This window comes from Sceloporus occidentalis, unplaced genomic scaffold, assembly GCF_023333645.1.
Source record: "Sceloporus occidentalis isolate IW3139 unplaced genomic scaffold, rSceOcc1.0.p SCAF_58, whole genome shotgun sequence".
Taxonomy (NCBI): Eukaryota; Metazoa; Chordata; class Lepidosauria; order Squamata; family Phrynosomatidae; genus Sceloporus; species Sceloporus occidentalis.
Genome location: NW_028317038.1, coordinates 5,958,137 through 5,984,450, shown reverse-complemented (window position 1 = coordinate 5,984,450; position 26,314 = coordinate 5,958,137). Strand labels below are relative to the sequence as shown.

The following is a 26,314-nucleotide window of genomic DNA, read 5'->3' as shown; positions in this document are numbered from 1 at the left end:
AAGAGACCTTTATGACATCTGGAGGATCAATCACGGTACAGAGAGGGGTTATACTCATTTATCAGCAGCACATAACACCTATTCACGTTTAGATTTGTTCCTGGTGGATAGAATATTTTTAAGATCCATATTAGCTTCAACTATCGAAACTATAACATGGTCTGACCATGCGGCAATCACACTCACGCTTGACGATGAGATATCCTCACATGGAGTTTATCAGTGGCGCATTAGCCCTTTCTTACTGTCTCACCAGGAATATTCAAAGCATTTACATACTGATAGAGGATTTTTTCAAAATTAATGCACCCTCTGTAGAAAGCCCCATATCTGTATGGAATTGTCATAAAGCGGTGATTCGTGGTTTATGTATTAAATATGGCTCCATACTCAAAAAACAAAGAGAAAAACAATTAATGGATCTCCTGAATAAATTGCGAAATACAGAACAAGCTAATATAGCCTCACCATCTGATGTACTAGCCTCACAACTAACCTCTATTAGACGTGATCTCCGTTCCACATGCTGACAACATATGAAAAAGCCCACCGAAAGACGCAAGCCCACTATTACGCCCAAAACAATAAAACGAGTAAATTATTAGCACATCGCTTAAAAAAGCGACAATTAAATTCCCGCATACCTTTTCTCATTCACCCGACCTCTAACAATAAGCTCTTCTCCCCATTTGACATCTCTAATGGTTTTAAGACCTATTATTCTCATTTATATAACTTAAGGGACTCGATTATATCCCCCCCAGATCACATAAAAGCTATTCAGACATATCTGGACCGCTTACATCTACCACGATTGAATTCTTTCCAATTAAATAAATTAAACGAGGAGATCACCATAGAAGAAATTCAAAAAACCATACGTTCTCTTCCATCCGGCAAGGCCCCTGGCATATATTATAAAACCTATAACACTAGTCTGTCCCCCTATTTACGAAACTTCTGTCGGGTGGCCATGTCCAGTGGTTCATTGCCCAAAGAAAACTTACAAGCCTTGATCACCACCCTCCCAAAACCAGGCAAATCTACTGACCACCCTCAAAATTTTAGACCGATCTCTCTACTGAATCAGGACCTAAAAATATATGCAAAGGTCCTAGCTAATAGAATTGCCTTAATTCTCCCACATCTGGTGAACCAAGATCAGTCGGGTTTTGTCTCGGGCTGTCAGACCTCTGACAACACCAGAAGACTATTAAATATCTTCCATTATATTGAGGTGGACAGCGCCCCTGCTTTGATCCTCGCCTTAGATGCCGAGAAGGCTTTTGATAGGTTGCGCTGGTCGTATGCTTTCTTGGTATTAGAACATATGGGTTTTGCTGGTAGTATATTGCTGGCAGTGTCATCTTTATATTCCAACCCCTCAGCGAAAGTTTTATCTAATGGTGCCTTATCTGAGGAATTCAATATTACAAATGGGTCACGACAGGGGTGCCCTCTTTCCCCTTTAATTTATATCTTATCCATGGAGCCACTGGCTCAGGCCCTTCGACTAGATGACAGAATTTCTGGGTTGAGTATTAATGGTAGAGATCATCTCATCTCTCTATATGCGGATGATGTCATCCTTTCCCTCACCCTGCCAGAAACATCTTTACCTGCAGTTATGGAAAACATCAACGCATACGGTCAGCTGTCATATTATCATTTAAATAACTCTAAAACACAAGCTCTTCCTCTGAACCTTCCCCTCAGCAATTAACATCCTTGAAGTCCCAATACCGGTTTGACTGGCAGGTAGCTAGTCTAAAATACTTGGGAGTAGAATTGTCATACCCCTTCTCTTCCCTATTCACTAACAACTACATCCCCCTCCTTGCAACTATTGAGTCAGACTCTGCGGAATATGCTAAGCATGAAGTCTCGTGGTTGGGCAGAATAGCTACTTTAAAAATGTTCATATTACCAAAAATTCTTTATTTATTTAGGACATTGCCCATACACCTCCCTGAATCCTTTTTCATTAAAATAAATAGAATCCTGTCACATTTTGTATGGGCTGGGAAGAGACCAAGATTATCGGCTACCATTATCACTAAATCGAAACTCGCCGGAGGGATGCCTAATATTAAAGGTTATTACATATCTACTTTGATAACTCTCCTAAAACAGTGGTGGTGCGATACTTCTAATTCACATTGGGTCCACATTGAAAATTCCTCGGTGTATACCTACAAAATTAGTGATCTTTTACTACTTCCAGCCTGGAACCTTCACAGGCCTCCTCTCACAAACCCATTAGTAAAAACCTCATATAATGTTTGGCTGCAATATCATACTGCCTTATCTTCCTCTACGGTGCCCAACCTTGGGGAACTACCGTTGTCAATAATTCAAGCCTCCAGTCCAGGGCTTGAATTAACTAACTGGTCTTTATGGGGTATATCTCATGTCAAGCATATATATGATGCTAATGGATTAATGACGTTTGAAACCATTCGACGCACATATAATTTATCCAATAAGGATTTTTACAAATATCTACGTATTAAACATTTTTTACAATCTTTGACCCCCTCCTCTTTGCATGTAGATAACGTCACTCTCAAATACCTCTCATCTGATATGAAGGGATTAAAACCTATATATACTCTTTACACTAAATCTGATAAATGTAACATAGTAACATAGTTCATAAGGTTGAAAAAAGACCAAAGTCCATCAAGTTCAACCTATATACATATTGTGTCCCTACTGTGTTGATCCAGAGGAAGGCAAAAAAACCCTTATGAAGCAGATGCCAATTGCCCCATACCAGGGGGAAAATTCCTTCCCGACTCCAAATATGGCAATCAGAATAAATCCTTGGATCAACGTTCTGTCCCTATTAATCTAATATCCATAACTTGTAATATTATTGCTTTCAAGAAACACGTCCAGGCTCCTTTTGAACTCTTTTATTGAGTTTACCATAACCACTTCCTCTGGCAGAGAGTTCCATAATCTCACTGCTCTTACTGTAAAGAACCCCCGTCTGTGCTGGTGTAGAAACCTTCTTTCCTCCAACCGTAGAGGATGTCCCCTTGTTATAGATACAGTCCTGGGTATAAATAGGTCCTGTGAGTGATCTCTGTACTGTCCCCTTATATATTTATACATAGTTATTAAATCCCCCCTAAGCCGTCTTTTTTCCAAACTAAATAACCCTAATTCTGATAATCTTTCTGGGTACTGTAGTCCTCCCATTCCTCTTATTACTCTGGTTGCCCGTCTTTGAACCCTCTCCAGCTCCACTATATCTTTCTTGTACACTGGTGCCCAGTACTGTACACAGTATTCCATGTGTGGTCTGACTAGTGACTTGTACAGTGGTAGAATTATTTCCTTGTCGTGGGCATCTATGCCCCTTTTGATGCACCCCATGATTTTATTTGCCTTAGCAGCAGCTGCCTGACACTGGTCGCTACAGGTAAATTTACTGTTAACTAAAACTCCTAAGTCCTTTTCCATGTCAGTCGTCCCCAGTGTTTTCCCATTTAATACATATTCCCAGCCTGGATTTTTCTTCCCCATGTGCATAACCTTACATTTATCTGTGTTGAACCTCATCTGCCACATCCCAGCCCAAGCCTCCAACCTATGCAGATCCATTTGTAATCGTGCACTGTCCTCTATTGTGTTAACCACGTTACAGAGCTTAGTATCGTCTGCAAAGATTGATACTTTACTATACCATTACATAAGTTATGGTGGGTAAAAGGTGATGGAAACCCTTCCACTTAAATTTAAGGGGTAAATAGAAGTATTATTAAACACCCATCTACACACACCAGACAAGCCAGAAGGCTTGTTTTTCCTCAGAAATCTCATGGTGCTTTCACAACCACAAGGGATTCTGGGTAGGCACATGCAAACAAGGTTAACAATTATCACCTTTGCCTCTATATCCACTTTATACATGGATTCCTTGAAAGTAATTGCCCGCTGTACAAGACAGCCTTTAGACAACACTCAGAAAGAGGTACAATAGCCAGATCACCACTCATGGACAGCTGTTTCGTCCTTCATGGGACTCGTCAGCATGAGGTTGTGATACTGGCTTAATAGTATGAGGCTTGGGGTAACTAAGAAATACCATTACATAAGTTATGGTGGGTAAAAGGTGATGGAAACCCTTCCACTTAAATTTAAGGGGTAAATAGAAGTATTATTAAACACCCATCTACACACACCAGACAAGCCAGAAGGCTTGTTTTTCCTCAGAAATCTCATGGTGCTTTCACAACCACAAGGGATTCTGGGTAGGCACATGCAAACAAGGTTAACAATTATCACCTTTGCCTCTATATCCACTTTATACATGGATTCCTTGAAAGTAATTGCCCGCTGTACAAGACAGCCTTTAGACAACACTCAGAAAGAGGTACAATAGCCAGATCACCACTCATGGACAGCTGTTTCGTCCTTCATGGGACTCGTCAGCATGAGGTTGTGATACTGGCTTAATAGTATGAGGCTTGGGGTAACTAAGAAATACCATTACATAAGTTATGGTGGGTAAAAGGTGATGGAAACCCTTCCACTTAAATTTAATTGTTAACCTTGTTTGCATGTGCCTACCCAGAATCCCTTGTGGTTGTGAAAGCACCATGAGATTTCTGAGGAAAAACAAGCCTTCTGGCTTGTCTGGTGTGTGTAGATGGGTGTTTAATAATACTTCTATTTACCCCTTAAATTTAAGTGGAAGGGTTTCCATCACCTTTTACCCACCATAACTTATGTAATGGTATTTCTTAGTTACCCCAAGCCTCATACTATTAAGCCAGTATCACAACCTCATGCTGACGAGTCCCATGAAGGACGAAACAGCTGTCCATGAGTGGTGATCTGGCTATTGTACCTCTTTCTGAGTGTTGTCTAAAGGCTGTCTTGTACAGCGGGCAATTACTTTCAAGGAATCCATGTATAAAGTGGATATAGAGGCAAGGGTGATAATTGTTAACCTTGTTTGCATGTGCCTACCCAGAATCCCTTGTGGTTGTGAAAGCACCATGAGATTTCTGAGGAAAAACAAGCCTTCTGGCTTGTCTGGTGTGTGTATATGGGTGTTTAATAATACTTTACTATACAATCCCTCTACAAGGTCATTAATAAATATATTAAAAAGAATAGGACCCAAAACTGACCCCTGTGGTACCCCACTAGCAACAGTAACCCACTCAGAGTATGTACCATTAATAACCACCCTCTGTTTCCTATCACTGAGCCAGTTACTAACCCACATACACACATTCTCCCCCAGCCCAAGCATTCTCATTTTATGTACCAGCCTTTTATGTGGCACCGTATCAAATGCTTTGGAAAAATCAAGATATACGACATCCAGCGATTCACCCCGATCCAGTTTTGAGCTCACCTCCTCATAAAAGCTGATCAGGTTAGTTTGACAGGACCGATCCCTTGTAAACCCATGCTGATATGGAGTCATACACTTATTTTCATTGAGATACTCCAAAATAGCATCTCTTAGGAAACCCTCAAACAGTTTACACACAACAGAAGTTAAACTAACAGGCCTATAATTCCCCGGGTCACTTTTTGTCCCCTTTTTGAATATTGGCACAACATTTGCTATGCGCCAGTCCTGGGGAACAGACCCTGTCACTATAGAGTCCTTGAATATTAGAAATAGGGGTCTGTCTATTACATTACTTAACTCCCTTAGAACGCGGGGGTGAATGCCATCTGGACCTGGTGATTTGTCTATTTTGATTTTTTTTAGGCGGCACTGCACTTCTTCCTGGGTTAGACAGGCGACATGTACTGGGGCAGTTATCTCATCCTGCTGTATATTACCTGGCATTTCATTTTCCTCTGTGAATACAGCAGAGAAGAATATATTTAATAGATTAGCTTTTTCCTGATCCCCGTCTATAACTTCTCCCTCATTACTTTTTAAGGGGCCAACACTTTCATTTTTAACCTTTTTACTATTTATATAGTTAAAGAACATTTTGGGGTTTGTTTTACTCTCTTTGGCAATGAGTCTTTCTGTCTCCACTTTTGCTGCTTTTATCTGATTTTTACATATTTTTTTTTTCCCGATAGCTTTTTAGTGCTTCCTCACTGCCTTCCTGTTTTAGTAGCTTAAATGCCTTTTTTTGCCATTTATTACCCCCTTTACCTTTTTATTTATCCACATTGGTTTTCTCTTGTTCCTGACTCTTTTATTCCCATACGGTATGTACCTTTCACAGTGAGAATTTAAGATATCCTTAAAAATCTCCCATTGAGTGTCTGTACTCTTGTTTTTGAGGACATTTTCCCAATTTACAGTGTTAAGGGCTTCTCTTAGTTGATCAAACTTTGCCTTCCTAAAGTTCATGGTTCTTGTGGCTCCTCTAAGAGTTCCCTTATTGAAGGACAAGTTATAATGTATCATATTGTGATCACTATTTCCTAGATGCCCCCTGACCTGCACATTAGTTACTCTGTCAGGTCTGTTGGTTAATATTAAGTCCAGTAGGGCGCCCCCTCTGGTCGGGTCCTGTACCATTTGGGACAGATAATTATCCTTACTTATAGTCAGAAACCGGTTTCCTTTATGAGATTCACAGGTCTCTGTTTCCCAGTTTATGTCGGGATAGTTAAAGTCCCCCATAATAACCACCTCATTGTGATTTGCTGCCTTGTTTATTTGCTTTAATAATTGATCTTCTGCTGCTTCCATTATATTTGGTGGCTTATAGCAAACCCCGATCAGTATTTTATTATTTTTCTTTCCATATATTTCTACCCATAATGACTCCACATTATCATTTCCCTCACATATATTCTCCCGCAGTGTGGCCTTTAGGCTGGACTTTACATAAAGGCAAACTCCTCCCCCTTTTCATTTTTTGTCGGTCCTTCCTGAATAGACTATAACCCTGTATGTTAACCGCCCAGTCATAGCTATCATCCAACCATGTCTCTGTTATACCCACTATGTCATAGTTTTCTTCAGACATTATTAACTCCAGTTCGTCAGTTTTATTGGTCAGACTTCTGGCATTAGTAAGCATACAATTTAGAGGTGTATGGTTTTTTTCCCTATGAAGCCTATCCCTATTGACTATTCTACCCCTCCCTCCGCTCCACCCCCAGGTACATTTATAAGCCCCAGCTTTCTATCTACACTATCTTCCCCTTCTATATTGTAGTTTCCCTCCCCCCCTTTACCTAGTTTAAACACTCCTCCACCCTTCTGGCCATCTTCTTCCCGAGCACAGCTGCACCCTCCCCATTGAGGTGCAGCCCGTCCCTACCGTAGAGCCTGTATCCGACAGAGAAGTCGGCCCAGTTCTCCATGAACCCAAACCCCTCCTTCCTACACCAGCTTCTGAGCCACTTGTTTAGCTCCCTAATCTCCCGCTGCCTCTCTGGTGTGGCACGTGGTACAGGTAATATTTCAGAAAATACTACCTTGGAGGTCCTTGCCTTAAGCTTGCTACCTAAGTCCCTGAAATCATTTTTAAGGACACTCCACCTACCTCTCACTTTGTCATTGGTGCCAATGTGCACCATGACTGCTGGGTCTTCTCCAGCCCCCCCCAGTAATCTGTCAACCCGATCCGCGATGTGCCGAACGCGAGCGCCAGGCAGACAACACACTGTTCGGCGATCCCGGTCTTTGTGACAGATCGCCCTGTCTGTCCCCCTAATAATTGAGTCCCCCACTACCAGCACCTGTCTGGCCTGCCCTGCGCTCCTCCTTCCCGCCTTACTGGAGCAGACACCCCTCTGGTGGTCAGAGGCAGTGACTTGCTGCAGTACTGCTAACTATGAACTAACATCCCCCTCATCTGCCAACCGGGCAAACTTGTTGGGGTGTGCTAGATCAGGACTAGCCTCCCTGGCGCTTTTCCCCCTACCCCGCCTTCTAACTGTAACCCAGCTAGCTGCCGACTGTCCTGTACCTCCATCCCGCTATCCTCCCCCACCTCTACCCCCGAGAGAGCTTGCTCAGTGAGCAGCAGACTCCTCTCCAAGTTATCAATAGATCTCAGTGTTGCCAGTTGCTCCTCTAGTAAAACTTATCCCATAAAACAATGGGAAAATGATATAGGAATAAATGTAGCCCTTCAAGATTGGCGGTTAGCTTTTAAATGTTCACATAAAGCTCTTCAATGCTCCTCACATGCAGAATCCGCCTTTAAGACAGTATCCCGTTGGTACTATACTCCAGATAGGATAGCTAAAGCTTTCCCTAATTCTTCAAATAAATGTTGGAGAAAGTGTGGCCAGAAGGGAACCTTATACCATATCTTATGGAATTGCCCTCTTATACAATCATATTGGGTAGAATGTAAAAGCCTTCTTTCTACGATATTAAACTGCCCTATAAATTGGTCGCCTCAATTGATTTTACTTTTTCTAGGGATACAAACTGTTTCCCCACAATATCGGGAGTTATTCTGTATCATTTGCATTATTGCAAAAAACACTCTTGCAAGCAAATGGAAAACTGTGGAGATTCCCTCTATTGATATAGTAATTTCCAAACTAAATACTACATATTCCTACGAAAAAATTCTATCTAGAGGTTCAGGCAACACAAAAAAATTCTCTATCAGATGGAAACCATGGTATTCTTCATCCTATTGTATAGATATTTGAGGTTCTTTAGTATATTTAAGGATTCCAGACCTACTCTCTATGCTATCTGTAACTACAGTCATCCTCACTGGTATGGCATGTCAACTATTAAAACTATTCACTATAAAATACTTGAGCAGATATACACTTTTAAAAAAAAAAATCACTCAGGCATACTGTTCTGTTCCTCTTCCTTTACAGGGAAGTTTTCTTGTTTACGTTTTTTATTACCTTATAACGTTACAATGTAACTGAGATACATGCTTATCAAGATGGTTTCAATTTTCAATGTAATGACGGCTGCGACTGTCTTGGTTTGATCACAACTGACAGCTGTGACTGTCTCTCATGTATTACTATTGGTGTTATTTGTACTTCTTATTTCTTTGAAAATTAATAAAAAACTATTGAAAGTATTACGCCGCGAGCGATCTTCCAAATCGCTAAGTTTCAAGCGGAGGGAGTCCACTTCAGCTTGCAGGGAGTTACATGTGTCGACTACGGTGTTGTGTGCCGACGTAAAAGTGCGGCCTCCAAGCTCACGGAGGTCTTTTTGTATCTCAGAAAGCGTGTCCGCCATATCATGCTTGAATTTCTGGTGCATATCGTCGAGAAGCAATTTCATGGCATTGACGTGAGGTTTTGATTGTCAGGGTCCTCCGCAGAAGGTGAAGGAGAATGTGGAGTAGGGCCGACATCAAGGCCTTGTGAGGCATCAGAGTCTTCTTCCCCATCCCGTATGACCGGCAAAGCGCGGGAAGACATCTTCCTTCTCGATTTTGATTCGAAAAAGGTAGGAATATTATGTGTAGACGATTTTGCCTTGCCTGTAGACATTGCTGAATTGGTTAGCGTCGAAAAAGCATAAGTTAGGACGTGGAATGGATGCAAAAAAAGATAGTTGTGTGAGATTGTTTGAGGAGCTCCACCTCCATGCGTCTTACTCCATTGCCAGCCAAGCCACGCCCCATTCCAAATGTTTTTTGATAAGCAAAATCTGTTCAGTGAAATATTTTAAAAGATATACTTACCTGTCTGTCTGTTTGCTGAGTGACACTCCAACTGACTATATAGCATTTCCTTCTTTATTTTTTTTAGGTTTGCAGATGGCATGTATAACGTAGCTCTCTTTTTTTTTTTTTTTTTTAACATGCTAGGCTATGCTGTTATTCAATTATATAATTTCCACTTTAGTAGCAGATTCTTTTTTCCAATTCTCCACCAACCTCATCCTCATAGCTCCGTTAGCCATCTTCGCTTTCACGGTTAAAACAGCAGCATCTCCTTCACACCGGCTAAGTATTTCAGCCCCGCCTCTCATGCTTGCATGCATACTCCTATTTTTTAATAAAAATGTACTTTCAGGTCTTGATTATATGTCTCTTCATACTAACCTTACAACGTTCTTTCCAGCCATCACTTTAAGAACAGGTTTTAAGTCAATGGCGTATCTACACATGGGCCCAGTGCACAGGAACTCTGAACGGCAGCCATAAGCATTGGGAAACTGTCCTTCATTAGGGACAACACCTGTAGGCAGATATACTGTACATAATTAAAGATTTTCATGATACTTACACTGTTATGCTGTACATCAAACATGAAAACAGTAAAGAGAACTTTTCACAATATCTGGTTTAAAGGCAATTCCAAGCGTTTACACTACTAAACAGAAACAGGTTATCTCCAGTTATATAAGCTGAATATTAGGAGGTTTATTTATTAAACAATCTTAATTATATCATACAATTATTCAAATATATTTCACTTGAATAAATGTGAAAAATAAATAAATATAAGAAATCACAAACACAATTAGTTCTTCTATCCAGTAAAAGGTGGGCATTTTGGCCAATTTCAAAATGAAATATTGAGATGCTGTACGTCTGGAAGGACTTCTTTGAGTCCATCAAAGCTATATAAAGTCTAAAACAAAGGCAGCCACACAAAAAATAGTGGCTATAATTTTAACACCATTACCCTTGCTTTAACCCCTTCGTGACAAAGGCTGATTTTACTTTTTGTACCCTTCGTGACAATGGCCGTTTTAACATTTCTGCGCTGCTCGTGTTTAGTTGTAATTTTCTTCTTTCCCGTTTACCGAACCCACACACATTAGATATTGTTTTTTCAGGACAAGAAGGGCTTTCTTTAGATGACATTGTTTTGATTGTATCATATTATTTACTATTAAAAAAAGTATAAAATATGGTGAAAAATTTAGAAAAAAATGACTGTTTCTAACTTTAGTTGAAAAATCTTTTACTCATCTATAAAAGGTAATGAAAAAAACTGCTAAATAGATTCTACTATTTGTCCTGAGTTTAGAAATACCCAATGTTTTTATGTTTTTTTTGCTTTTTTCTACACATTATGGGGCAAAAAGTACAGGTAGCGTTTTGCTATTTCAAAGCCATTTTTTCCAAATCTGGTAATTCTTCCCCCCATGTGCCATTTCAGGTATCTTTGAAGCCAGCCAATGCAATTTACCCCATCAAGTCATATATTTTTGAAAACTAGACAGCCCAGGGTATTCCAAATGCTAGTATTTTAACCCTTTCCATGCACCATATCTACCACCAGTCTTTGTCAAACTTTGTGGTAGTCATTTTTTTGCATTTGTTTTTTCACACACATTTTACTTCAGGTATGAATTAAAAAGTTCTCGTATATGTCACTATCACAAAACACCCCAATATGTGTTCAGCAACATCTCCTGAGCGCAGTGATACCCCACATGAATGATTTTGCCTGGCTGTTTGGGGGCAAAAGGGCCACATTTGGGGCATGCACATTTTTCAATGTTGAACCTTGGCATTTGGGGATCCACTGCCCATGCCCTATTTGGTACATCTTTGAGCCGGGCCATTTCAGTGTGCCCAACAAAAGCATATATTTTTGAAAACTAGACACCCCAGGGTATTTTAAATGCTGGTATTTTAACTCTTTGCATGCACACATTTTACCACCAGCATTTTTTCAAAGTTTGCAGTAGTATTTTTGTGTGTGTATTTTTCCCACACACACCTACTTTATTTATGAATTTACAGCTCCTGGTATATGCCGCTGTCACACGACACCCCAATATGTGTTCAGCAACATCTCCCGAGTACAGTGATACCCCACATGCATGGGTTTGTCATTTTTGGGGGGAACTAAAAGGCCACATTTGGTATGTGTGCATTTTTCTAATTGGAAATTAGATGTGTGGCCATCCTTAATAATAATTGGGACATTGTTGAATCCGGCCAATTCAATTTACCCCATCAAATCATACATTTTTTTAAAGTAGACACCCCATGGGCATTTAATATGCCAGTATTTTAACTCTTTCCATGCGAGAATTGTTTTAAGCTAATGTGCTAATTTTAAGACTTGCTCACAAAAATATATTTTTTATATATATATTTTAAATTTTTTTTGCCTTTTTTAAAACATTTTTAAAAAAATTTTTCAACTTGAAGGTTCCCCTGATAGTGACATCAGAGGGAAATTATTTTTACATTTTACTGTTTTTTTACTATTTTTTTTCTAATTATTATTAATTTTATTTTTAATTTATTTTTTCTAATCACACTGTGATCGAGGCATTCCAGCGACACCATTTAAGTTTAGGAGGTGATCGTTGATCGCCTCCTAAACGCTTTTAAAACGGGCGTCCGCCGCCATACATTGTATGGCTGATGTTGACGCCCCGGGGAGGGGCCAGAGATGGCCCCTGATTCCGATCATGGCGTTGCTGAATGCCTCGAGGTCGAGGCATTACAGCAACGCCGTTTGGGTGGAAAAAAAAAAAAAAAAAAAAAAAAAAAAAAAAAAAAATCGATCACGGATCGATTTTTTTTACCCGTTTTAACAAATGACGGTCCTGGCACTTCATTTGTCGTTAACGACATGTTTTTCCGTGACGTGCCCGGACCGGCAATTGTCATCAAGGGGTTAATTAAGTCATCCTCAAAGAGCAGTCCCTTCTCCTACTATCTTATTGCCTCTCAACCATACAATACATTGTAATCTTGGAAGAACTGGACCTCATCTCCTTTTGTACAAATATGCAGTTTTGTTAATGTTACTGTCAACCTTAAATTGTCTTCGGTAAATATTTTCACTGTCCTCTATTGTAACAGGGCTATGGAATCTGGGGGCTATATAAATAAAAAAAAAAATAATGAAAAAATAAATGAAACCCTGGGCAACAAGAGGCTTATATTATCTTGACATGTCATCTGTTATATTTGTTTATTTACATACAGAATCTTAATTGGCAGTTGGTCTTTGAACCATACATTTTAACAACTCAGTTACGATAATAATGAGTTGGTGACTAGATGCAGATTGGTGCTATCTGAGTTATTCCTTGGTAAGAAACTAATTTGAGTGACTACACAGTGACAATACATGGTGTCAGAAGCTTGTTTCTTTCTGCAAAATAGATTTTGGGATTTAATAAATTTACCAGATGCATGGAGGAGATTTCACCAGCATGTACAGTTCTCGGGCCCGCTCTCTGACAAGCCTGAGGAAACCATATGCAGCTACTGGCTCCTCTGCATAGGTGAAAAAGGGAGATATTTACAATACTTGGGCATTTGAGGAGTCTAAAAAGTTTGTCTTACTATGACAATTTGAGGAATATGTTATGCCCAAAGCTAATCCAAATTTTGTGAGGTGCAAGTCTCATAAAAAAATGCAGAGGAAACATGAGACATTAGAACATTTTGTAACAGAGCTTAAATTGCTTGCAAAAGACTGTGGATATGTGAACAGTGACGAGATGGTACAGGATTGTCACTAATTCTCCAAAAGTCAAATTACTTATCAAGGTACTGATCTGACACTTGAAAATATGATAGCTATAGCACGGTCGCATGAAATTGCACATGATCGACATCACCCCAAAACTTGCTGGAGCACAATTCTTCGGTGTACTGAATGCTGGGCGATCAAACTCTCAGAGTCATCCACGCTAACCACATTTAATAGAGTGGAGGGGAGATACAGATTTCACAGTTTACCCTTTGGACTGATTTCAGCTCAAGAGGAATTTACAAAAAAGATTGATGAGATTTATGAAGGACTTGATGGAGTGACAGCCATTGTTACTCGTTTTTGGGATAACAAAAGAGGAACATGATGCAAACTTGTGTGCTGTACTGAAGAGATCCCGGAGTTGATTGCTCCAGGAAGGTAAGCCAATTGCATATGCTTCTAAATCTCTCACACCAACAGAAGAAAACTATGCTCAAATAGAGAAGGAGTTAAACACTGTGGTGTTTGGATGCAAACTTTTTCATACATATGTCTATGGCAAAAAGATTGTTGTTGAATCTGACCACAAACCTTTAATACCCATCCAGTAAGCCCTGGATAAGATAGTATAAGAGGAAGGGCGCCATGATCAGGCCTGAATTTTGGTATTGGACGCAGGCTGCCCTTTGGGTGACCCCAGATGGGAGGGGGAGTTATTTTCTCCTTTACTTGACCCTAGGAGGACAGTGTGGATGACAACAAGGGTGGAGTCAGATTCTTGATAGGCGAATTTACGGTAGCAACAGAGGTAGATAAAACAAATAAGGCTATATATACAACTGTTGCCTGAGGGTGATGTGCAGTTTTTAACAAACTTATAGGAAGCTGAGAAGGTCTGTTTAGGAAAAAAATCCCACCCTCCCTCCCCAAAGAATTTGTTTTATTAAAAAAACAAAAACAAAAAAAAACTATTTACATTATCATTGATGTTTTTAGTATGTTGGCGTGCTTATTGGGAATTATTGGACAGTTTGTTGTTCAAGTTGGTTGTATATTGCGGGATACCCATCTCAGGTATAGGTCCGCGTTGGTTCAAGTGTACGGTGTGGGTCTTTCCTGCGGGCAGGGTCCCAAGGGGAAGCTGCTTGGTAGTACTGACAAAGCCCACCTGCTGGTGCAGTTTACGGCTGGTGGGAGGAGCGCAGTACATGGTAACAAAGTGAATGGTGTTCCTCAAGTGGGACTGTTTATTGTTGATTAAGCAAATGCGGGGCTCAATGATGTTTGGAAGAAATAGCCCCGTGGTGTACTTGTTGTAAACATGTTAATGTATTTATACAATTGTTACATTGTTTGATATTCAATAAAGGTGTGTCACAGTTTGTTGCTGAAAAATAAAATAAACGCTGTGGCCTTTACACATTCCAAAGGAAAAAGTTGTTATGGTAATTTGTTTTATGAATTAAGAAAAATGTATGCGTGTGTATGGGTGTGAGCTCTGAGTCGTACCAATAAGCAGTGCCTGGATCAAGAAGAAACCCCTCGCAGCTGCACGCCTTCAGAGGTTGAGTCTGCAGCTACAGTGGTATAACATTGTCCAGGAAAAGACATTCCAATAGCCGACTTGAATCACTGAATGAAGGAATGGATGCACAGATTCACACTGAATAGCTTAAACAACCTGTTTGCTACAAAATAGATAAATAAATCACTTGCCCAATAGCGATCACATTTCCATTACATGATGTGCCAGGCATTTATCAACACCGAGACTGGAAGCTGGGGGGCACCTCCAGGTGTCAACGTCCGCAATACATTGTATAGCGACCAACGCCTGATTTAAAAGAGCTTAGGAGGCGAGGCATTCAGCAACATCGAAAACCCACTCCAGGATGTACGGTGACCGCTCCGGAGAGTGGTCACAAGCGTCACTGTGAGAGATTTTTCCTCTCACAAGATGGCAGCGTCCTAAAAAAAAAAAAAAAAAAAAAAAAAAAAAAAAAAGGTTTCCAAAAGGGTCTCTCTAGATCCTGAGTAAAAAATATGTTTTTAAAATTAAAATAGTAATAAAAATAAAAAAATTGATAACATGCAAAAATAATTCCCCACTGATGTCACCATAAGGGGAACCTTCCAGTTCCAACAAATTGTAAAAATAAAAAAAAGTCCAAAAATAAATAAATAAATAAATATATATATATATATATATACACATACATACATACACATTTTTATGAACCAAATATACCAAGTGAAAACACCAATCCCATATGTGAAAGCAAAAACCAAAATGAAATAAATATAAGGTTTCCAAAGTTTGCAACAACCTGTAAAACACTCCTCTCAATGTTAAAAGTTCAATATTCACAGCTTGGGGCGCATATACATGCATTTTTGTTTTCCCCATGTACAGTGGGGCAAAAAACTATTTAGTCAGCCACCAATTGTGCAAGTTCTCCCACTTACAAAGATGAGAGAGGCCTGTATGTTTCACCATAGGTACACTTCAACTATGAGAGACAGAATGAGACAACAAAGTCCATGAATCACATTGTCTGATTTTTAAAAGAATTTATTTGCAAATTATGGTGGAAAATAAGTATTTGGTCAATAACAAAAAGTTAAATATCAATACTTTGTTTGGCAATGACAGAGGTCAAACATTTTCTGTAAGTCTTCACAAGGTTTTCACACACTGTTGCTGGTATTTTGGACCATTCCTCGATGCAGATCTCCTCTAGAGCAGTGATGTTTTGGGGCTGTCGCTGGGCAACACGGACTTTCAACTCCCTCCAAAGGTTTTCTATGGGGTTGAGATCTGGAGACTGGCCAGGCCACTCCAGGACCTTGAAATGCTTCTTACGAAGCGACTCCTTCGTTGCCCGGGCGGTGTGTTTGGGATCATTGTCATGCTGAAAGACCCAGCCACGTTTCATCTTCAATGCCCTTGCTGATGGAAGGAGGTTTTCACTCAAAATCTCACGATACATGGCCCCATTCATTCTTTCCTTTACACGGATCAGTCGTCCTGGTCCCTTTGCAGAAAAACAGCCCCAAAGCATGATGTTTCCACCCCCATGCTTCACCGTAGGTATGGTGTTCTTTGGATGCAGCTCAGCATTCTTTCTCCTCCAAACAGGACGAGTTGAGTTTCTACCAAAAAGTTCTACCTTGGTTTCATCTGACCATTTGACATTCGCCCAATCCTCTTCTGGATCATCCAAATGCTCTCTAGCAAACTTCAGATGGGCCCGGACATTTACTGGCTTAAGCAGGGGGACACGTCTGGCACTGCATGATTTGAGTCCCTGGCGGCGTAGTGTGTTACTGATGGTAGCCTTTGTTACTTTGGTCCCAGCTCTCTGCAGGTCATCCACTAGGTCCCCCCGTGTGGTTCTGGGATTTTTGCTCACCGTTCTTGTGATCATTTTAACACCACGGGGTGAGATCTTGTGTGGAGCCCCAGATCGAGGGAGATTATCAGTGGTCCTGTATGTCTTCCATTTTCGAATAATTGCTCCCACAGTTGATTTCTTCACACCAAGCTGCTTGCCTATTGCAGATTCAGTCTTCCCAGTCTGGTGCAGGTCTACAATTTTGTTTCTGGTGTCCTTCGACAGCTCTTTGGTCTTGGCCATAGTGGGGTTTGGAGTGTGACTGTTTGAGGTTGTGGACAGGTGTCTTTTATACTGATAACAAGTTCAAACAGGTGATATTAATACGGGTAACGAGTAGAGGACAGAGGAGACTCTTAAAGAAGATGTTACAGGTCTGTGAGAGGCAGATATCTTGCTTGTGTGTAGGTGACCAAATACTTATTTTACCGAGGAATTTACCAATGAATTCATTAGAAATCCTACAATGTGATTTCCTGTATTCTTTCCCCCCATCCTGTCTCTCATAGTTGAAGTGTACCTATGGTGAAAATTACAGGCCTCTCTCATCTTTTTAAGTGGGAGAACTTGCACAATTGGTGGCTGACTAAATACTTTTTTGCCCCACTGTATATGTGCCCCAAGCTGTGAATATTATACATTTTTATGAGTAAGTCCAACAATTAGAGCTATATCTTAACAAAAATTCTTGCATGGAAAAGAAAAACATTTTCATGGGATAAATTGAATTGGCCAGGTTCACAGAATTCCCACAAATAGGATAAGGGCACAGACTGACCAGATATCAAAATTCCAAAACAATTCACACCTCTCAAAGGTGACCTTTTACTTCCCAAAGAACTCGACAAACCCATACATGGGGGTATCACTGTACTCAAGATGTTGTTGAACACATATTGGGTTGTTTGACGATGACATATAACAGGAGCGGTAAATTCATACCTGAAATACAACGTGTAGAAAAAACACACACAAAAAAAAAATACCACAAATTTCGACAAAGGCTGGTGGTAAAATTAGTGTACAAAAAGGTTAAAATGCCAGCATTTGAAATACCGTGGAGTGTCTAGTTTTCAAACATATATGTCCAGGTTCAACAATGTCCAATATAATACATGGGGCAGGATGACCACATGTAAAAATTCCAATTTGAAAAATACACATGTCTCAAATGTGTCCTTTTAGCCCCCAACAAACCCATGCATGGGGGGTATCACTGTACTCAGGACATGTTGCTGAACACAGCATAAAGGCTAGTGGTAAAACATGTGCATGGAAATAGTTAAAATACCAGCATTTGTAATACCCAATTTGAAAAATGCATACTTCCCAAATGTGGCCATTTTGGACCTCAAACCACCCAACACGCCCATGCATGGGGGTATCACTGTATCACTGTACTCAAGAATGTTGCTCAACACATATTGTGGTGGTGTTTGGCAATGGCATATACCAGGAGCTGTAGATTCATACCTAATGTAGAATGTGTGTGGAAAAATAACACCCAAAAACAACAACTGCAAACTTTGATAAAGGCTGGTGGTAAAATGTATGCATGGAAATAGTTAAAATACCAGTATTAGAAACACCCTGGGGTGTCTAGTTTTTAAACATGTAAAGGTTTGACTAAGTAAACTGTATTGGTCGGCTTCAAAGATGTCCCAAACAGGACAAAATTCCAAGTTGAAAAACTGAATTTTGCATGCCCCAAATGCGGCCACCTGACAAACCTATGCATGGGTGGTATCACAGAACTCAAGAGATGCTGCTGAACACATATCAAGGTGTTGTTTCACAGTGACAATGTAAATTCATTCATTAAATGTGTGTGAAAAAAGATGCAAAACGCTATTTCAAAACCATTTTTTTCCAGATTTACCTCATCAAACCCTATATTTTTGAAAACTAAACACCCCAAGCTATTTTAAATGCTGGTATTTTAACAATTTATATGCACTAATTCTACTACCAGCCTTTGTCAAACTTTGTGGTAGTATTTTTTATTGTACTTCATGTATAATTTTACAGCACCTGGTATTTGTCACTGCCTTGTGTGAATTTTTTTCTTTTCATTTTGACATCTGCTTAGTCTGCACTTTAGCACTTTTTTAGCACTTGCTTTGGGACCGAGACAAGTGGCTCTTCGAAAAGACCGAATTGCGAATTTATGAAAAAAAATGGATCTCCGAACTCCTGCCCATTTTCATTAATTTAACCATAAAGCGTCAGATGTTAAATTTAGGTTTGTGGAACAGATCCCTAAATCATCTCGTGGGCTATAAGAGAAAAGGGAATCATGGTAGAGCCACAAATTAAACACTCTATCTCTATATGGTTTAAACAAAGAATGTTATGACATGAACTAATATATCCATGTATTACTAATTCTTGTTTCTCCCAGTTGTTACAGATTTCCATGTATCCAATTTGGTTGACGATATCTACCATTGCAGCTGGCCCCGTACAGGCCCTCACCACCTAAGGTATCGGATTGTCTTAAATTTGTCAATTCAAGTATTGTCATACCCCTTTAATATATGTATTGTATTAAGCGCTGCGTAAATTGTTGGCAGGACCTATAGCCAAAGTAGGCGACCACCTAGGGCGCCTACTTGGAGGGGGCGCCGGCAGCCGCGCAGCCTCCAGCCTCCAGCCAGGGTCGATGGGCCGGCAGGTCTGTGGGCCGGGCGGCCGGCGGACAAACATTCAAAACAGCCGCTGAGCGGCTGCGAGCGCGATTGAAAGCCTCCGCCGGCATCTAATGAAATTAAAGGGGCTGGCGCGCACGCACCCCGCCGCCCAATGGCCGTGCCTAAGCCTTTTATAATAACCATTTATAATAATGGTGACAGGGGACACCCTTGTCTTGTCCCATTGTATATGCTGAACCATTCCAGCTCCTGGAAAGAGATCAAGCCGAGAACTGCCTCAGCGTATACGTTGCTTAGATACACCTCGTTATACACAGAAGACCGAAAAACGCCCATCATTGACGCATCAACATCTGAATGTAAACCACGCCTATCCAGAGAAGAAGAAACGAGGAGCTTGATTCGTTGCTAGGATACGACGCAAGGAAGTGATGACGTTTTTCCCAACATGCATCGTGACACTGTGAGGAGCTTGATCCGTTGCTAGGATACGACGCAAGGAAGTGATGACGTTTTTCCCAACATGCATCGTGACACTGTGAGGAGCTTGATCCGTTGCTAGGATACGACGCAAGGAAGTGATGACGTTTTTTCCCAACATGCACTGTGACTAAAAGCATTCCGGAGGACATTTAAAGCGGACGGCTACAATCAATTTTTATTCTATTTTTACTCACCACGATTGCGGATTATCATAGCGGATGACATCAATTGATATTTATTTCTCCTGAGGAAGCCCAGTGAGCGGCGAAACGCGTTGAGAAGTTTTTTAATCTGCATGTTCCTGATCCACTACAATGGACATTTAGTTTGAATAGCGACTTGAATTCAACCATCCTGTAAGTGCTTTTTTTTTTTTTCAATTCTCCGTTTATTAGACATGCACAGTAAGAGTACAAAGATATGGCAAAAACATGTCATAGAATGTGCAAGGGTACACACAATAGGAAATAAATGTGAGCGGCAAAAAAAGATCCACAGTATCACACAGTAAGATAGATACAATCATTCACATAGGAGGATCTAAAAAATTTACAGCATACCAGAGTCGCGTAAAGGCCCTTAGTGGCAAAAAAGGCACAAGGTAAAGGCCGGAGAATACAAAGTAGGACCAGAAACGTTACAATGTATGAAACAAGAATCGAGCAACGGTAAAACAAAATAACCGAGAATCTCACGACGCCGAGGAAACAACATAAAGTTGAATAAGGATACAGGATGCAACAAAAAGTAGACAAAGAAAAAAAAAACAAAAGGCCAGTCGCGGGAAAGAGTCAGAAGTCAACAACAGAGGCGGCAGAAGTCGCCAAGGTGTCACCGCCCAAAGCCCCTAAGGGAGATCGTCCGTAGTCGGCGACCAGAAGGCGAGGCGAGGTCATAAAGGACAACCATGGGAACCATTTAAGGCCATTCTTATATTCTCGCCCCTGGGATGCGGCCACCAGGTCCTCCATATGATAGATGAAATTAACCCTAGATATCCAGGCCTCAATCGGCGGAGGACCCGGCCTCTTCCAGAACCGGGGGATAACTGACTTCGCCGCCTGGATCAAGTGAATAGTGAGAGACCTCTTATAGGTCCCATATGAGACATGCGTGTGCAAGAGTAATAATGACTCCGGAGAGGCAACAAAATCGGGATCAGACACCTCCACTATCACCCTGACGACAGCCTCCCAGAACGGACGGATATGCCTGCACTCCCACCACAAGTGTAAAAAGGAACCATCCACCTCCGCGCACCTCCAACACAAGGGAGAAACCTGGGGTAAGTAGCGATGTAGCTCCAGGGGTACCTTGAACCAACGAGATAACAACTTAAATGCGTTTTCCTGGATTCTGGAAGAGATGACACTTTTATGGGTGAGTAAGAACATCTTTTCCCATTCATCGTCAGTAAACTGAAGAGAGAGGTCCTTCTCCCAGAGGCTGAGATAAAACGGCTTTGAAGTGCAGTGGGCGTCAACTACTAGTGCATACAGATGCGAAAGGAGGTGCGAGGGTTCCTTAGGTAAAACACACAACTGCTCGAAAGCAGTCAGCTCCCTAGTGAGTAGAGCGTTAGGGAGAAGCGAGGAAACATAATGTTTCAATCGGTGAAGCAGAAACACCGAGCGAAAGGGAGGAGACGTCTGCTCAACCAGAGCGGCAATGGGTTTAAACTCGGAGCCCTGGAGGAGATGGCAAAGTCTAACATGCGCCGTCGCCAGACGGGGCAAAGAGTCAGAAATGCCCCTCTGCAAATCGAGGGATAGCACCGGATTATGTGAAAGGGAGAGAAGGGGGCACGGAGAGGACGTAAGTAGTCGACGACATGAGAGTCGCTGGAGGACTCGCAACGTAGCCGAAATCGTGGGGTGTTTAGCTACCTTTAAGCGACGGAAACGGTCCGGTAACCATGGAACCGCCGAGACCTGATGCCACATAAAAGAGTCTTCCAGGGGAATCCACAGCTTCGGTACCTCTAGGGACCACTCCACGATACGACGGAGGTGGGATGCCATCCAATACCATTCTACACTGGGGACCCCCAAGCCCCCACGGAGCTTGGGCCGTACCAAATGATGGAACGATAAACGAGGGTCACGATCCCCCCATATGAATTTACGGAAAACTCTATTACAAGCCTTGAAGTAGGCCTTAGGGAGGAATATAGGGAGACACTGGAAGAGATAAGAACCTAGGGAGAATATTCATTTTTATGACCCCGATACGGCCGAACCACGAGATATGTGGCACAGCCCACCTGCGAAGATCACTAAGTACCGTGGAGAGCAGGGCATCAAAATTTAGCGACTTGAGCTGGGAGAGATCCGCCGAAATCCAGAGACCTAAGTATTTAATGGCCCTGGGCTGCCAACGAAAGGGGAAGTCCCTAACCAAGGATTCCTGGAGTGACACGGGTAAATTAATCCCCAGGATCTCTGATTTCTGTAAGTTGATGGTATAATTGGAGAGATCTCTAAAAATGTTGAATTCCCGAAGGATGTGTGAGAGGGAGGAGGAGGGCTGCGTGACCATGCAGAGCATGTCATCAGCATATATGGCGAGTTTATGTGTATGATTAGCAATATGAAGGCCAGTAATATTAGCATTTCCCCGAAGTGCAGAGGCAAGGGGCTCCATTGCCAGGATGAACAACAGCGGAGAAAGGGGGCAACCTTGCCGGGTGCCATTGTGTATGTGAATACGTGAAGACAAGATGCCATTTACTTTAATTTGCGCGGACGGGTTGTAGTACAGGGCTCTAACAAGATTAAGAAAGTTCCCCTGGAGGCCAATTGAGGACAATGTCTGAAACAGAAAAGGCCAAGCAACTCTATCGAATGCCTTTTCGGCATCCATAGATATCAAGGCAAGGGGGATGTTGTGAGTAGTGGTATGAGTTATCAAATTCAGCACCCTGATCGTGTTGTCCCTAGCCTCCCTCCCTGGGACAAACCCCACCTGGTCCCTGTGGATCAAGGAGGGGAGAGACGGGCCCAAGCGCAACGCCATCACCTTGGCCAGCAATTTGAGGTCAGTGTTGATCAGGGAAAAAGGGCGGTAACTGGAACAATGGTCTGCGTCCCTCCCTGGTTTAGGGATAACCACAATATGAGCGAGATTGGACAATGAGTCGAGGGCCTGACCCCCGCTAGGGAGTTAAAAAATTTCGTCAAGTGAGTACCCAGCACCGGAAAGAAGCGACTATAATAGCTGGTGGTGAGGCCATCTGGGCCCGGACTCTTGCCCCTAGGGGAGAGTTTCAAGGCGAGGTTTATCTCGTCACTGGTGATCGGGGAGTTTAAGGACTCGATGACGGAGTCCTCTAGGCGCTGAGGAAAATGTTCAGACAGGTAAGATTGGATAGAGGGATGAACCTGCGGGCCACCAGGGGCAGTTGCTGGCAAGTTGTAAAGGGACGAGTAGTATTCATAAAAGCACTGAGCGATCTCAGAGGATTCATAGCTGAGGGTACCCCTGCTGTTCCTAATTCTGGGTATGTAAGAGGAGGAGGACTGCGCCCGCAGCGCCCTGGCCAGTAGCTTCCCAGGTTTATCACCTAGTTCATAAAAGTGCTTTTTGGCCAACATAAAGGAACGTTTCGTTCTATCCTCCAAAAGTGAGGCCAATTGGGTTCGAAGGGTGAGGAGCTGAGAAAGCAGGTCAGGGGACAATGTGGCTTTATGAGATTGTTCCAGCCTGTGTATCCGTCTGGTGAGCGACACGACTTCGGCCAGACGAATTTTCTTAAGGGTGGCTCCTAATTGTATAAAGTGGCCTCTCATGACGGCCTTATGAGCCTCCCAAATTGTAGAAAAGGGGAGATCGACAGAAGTGTGATCGGCAAAATAATGCTTGAGATGGTCTGATAGATCAGATAAATGGACAGGATTATCTAAAATGTTTTCATTAAGCCTCCACGACCAGGGTTTAAATGTAGGCTGCGTCAAGGCAAGGGTAAAGTGGACGGGAGCATGATCACTAAACGAGCAAATGGCAATATTAGACGAGCGCAATTGTAAAAGATGATGATGAGAGAGAAACATCACGTCTATGCGCGTGTATCTGTTGTGGGGAGCAGAGAAATGTGTGTAATCCCTGTCAGTAGGGTGTTGGACCCTCCAGACGTCCACCAAACGGTTAAGATGAAGTGCACGTCTGACTTTTTTAATATGCCTAAAAGGGATGTGAGAGGAGCGGGCAGAAGAGTCCTTCAGGGGGTCTAGTGTCATATTAAGATCACCTCCGAAAATGGAGAGGCCTTCTTGAAAGTCCCCAAATTTCGACAACATGCGACTCAGGAAAGTCGGTTGATTACGATTCGGGGAATAAACGTTAGCTAGCGTGATCTTCTGATTGCCAATAAAGCCCTTAACGAAGAGAGCCCTACCCTCCGAGTCCCTCCACACATCTAGAAGCCGGAAGGAGAGACATTTGCGAAGAAGAATGGCAACTCCCTTGGTTTTAGATTCCGAGGAACTCGATAGGAACACCTGGGAGAAACGACGGTCTGTGAGCTTAAATTCCCGCGGGGATTTAAAGTGCGTCTCTTGTAAAAAAGCAATATGGGAACGAAATGCATGTAATATGTGCAATAATTTGGACCTCTGCTGTGGCTTGTTTAAGCCCCTCACATTGAGCGAGGTGAGTTTAATACAGTCAGGGATCGACATCGAAAAACAGAAAAGGCCGTAGTAGGTTAATAGCATCCCGGCAGTGAGATAATTGAAACAAAAACTGAACCAAACTAAACCATATGAAACAAATAAAAAACATGAGTCTAGAGCGAGCACGTGTAGAACAGCCAAAGACTCTGGATGCCGAAGCATCAAGTAGTGAGCCCAGAGACCTAACGGTAGGTCATGAACCAACGCTCCACCTCCGCGGGGAAGAGGAGCGGGTCGGCTCCGGGGGGAGAACATTAGAAAAAACATAAACCTCAAAACAGAAAAAAATTAGAGATAGGAACCGAGCGACGCAGCGGACCCAGTAAAACCCACATGAGTGACGGCGGAGACTCACGAGAGCGACAGCCTATAGCAAGAAACTGGGTTGACAAAAAGGCAGAACCACAAATGTCAAAGAATACCATAAAAATAATAAACAAAAAGGCGACAGTGCATGACCCAAACCACCCCCTGTACCAAAGGGCATAAGGCCACACATACATAATCACAATGTTAACTGTGCAGGCCGGGAGAGGAGGACAGGCGTACAATGCAGCGTAACACAGTGGAGAAATGGGGTGACGCGTGTCCACCCCAATGAGAGGCACTAAAGTGGTGATTCAGGAAGGCTCCCCAAATAGGTAGCAGCCAAACACCCCCCAACCAAACCAAAACCTGTTCGTAGGGCAGTAGGGGTCGGCACACACAAACCACAATAAGACTCGCAAGACGTCGGTCAGATAAAAGATCCACGGGAGTCCTAGTGACAGCGATATGGCAGCCGACGACCAGTTCAATCAACATGGGTGTCCAGGTGTTGTGTGTCTTCTAGGGCTGCAACTAACGATTATTTTCATAATCGATTAGTTGGCCGATTATTTTTTCGATTAATCGATTAATCGGATAAAAAAAATGAATGTAAATTTTTCATTTATTTAAAATAATGTAATAAACGAATTATATTAAATACAAACAGCATAATAAAAAAACTTTGATAAAATGCATTTCTTGCCTTTATTTCGCTACCAGCCCCCCCCAATTTATGCACGTTTGAGCCCAGGCTTGCCACGCTGCCTCCCAGACATGCCACGCTGCCTCCCACATATGCCACTCCACGCTGCCTCCCACATATGCCACTCCACGCTGCCTCCCACATATGCCACTCCACGCTGCCTCCCACATATACCACTCCACGCTGCCTCCCATATATACCACTCCACGCTGCCTCCCACATATACCACTCCACGCTGCCTCCCACATATACCACTCCACGCTGCCTCCCACATATGCCACTCTGCCTCCCACATATACCACTCCACGCTGCCTCCCACATATACCACTCCACGCTGCCTCCCACATATACCACTCCACTCTGCCCCCCACATATGCCACTCCACGCTGCCTCCCACATATGCCACTCCACGCTGCCCCCCACATATGCCACTCCACTCTGCCTCCCACATATGCCACTCCACGCTGCCTCCCACATATGCCACTCCACGCTGTCTCCCACATATGCCACTCCACGCTGCCTCCCACATATGCCACTCCACGCTGCCTCCCACATATGCCACTCCACGCTGCCTCCCACATATGCCACTCCACGCTGCCTCCCACATATGCCACTCCACGCTGCCTCCCACATATGCCACTCCACGCTGCCTGCCACATATGCCACTCCACGCTGCCTGCCACATATGCCACTCCACGCTGCCTCCCACATATGCCACTCCACGCTGCCTGCCACATATGCCACTCCACTCTGCCT

General features: G+C 42.4%; 1 protein-coding gene across 1 annotated transcript in view; it reads right to left on the bottom strand.

Moving 5' to 3' along the window:
- Positions 1-26,314, bottom strand: part of LOC149287647 (fatty-acid amide hydrolase 2-like) — a gene marked incomplete at its 3' end in the record, with an annotated part of 171,351 nt that overhangs the window by 99,297 nt on the left and 45,740 nt on the right. Inside the window, exon 7 of the mRNA XM_089492661.1 lies at positions 9,993-10,128. Within this exon, the coding sequence (XP_089348787.1) occupies positions 9,993-10,128 (136 nt within the window). The remainder of the gene's footprint in view (positions 1-9,992; positions 10,129-26,314) is intronic.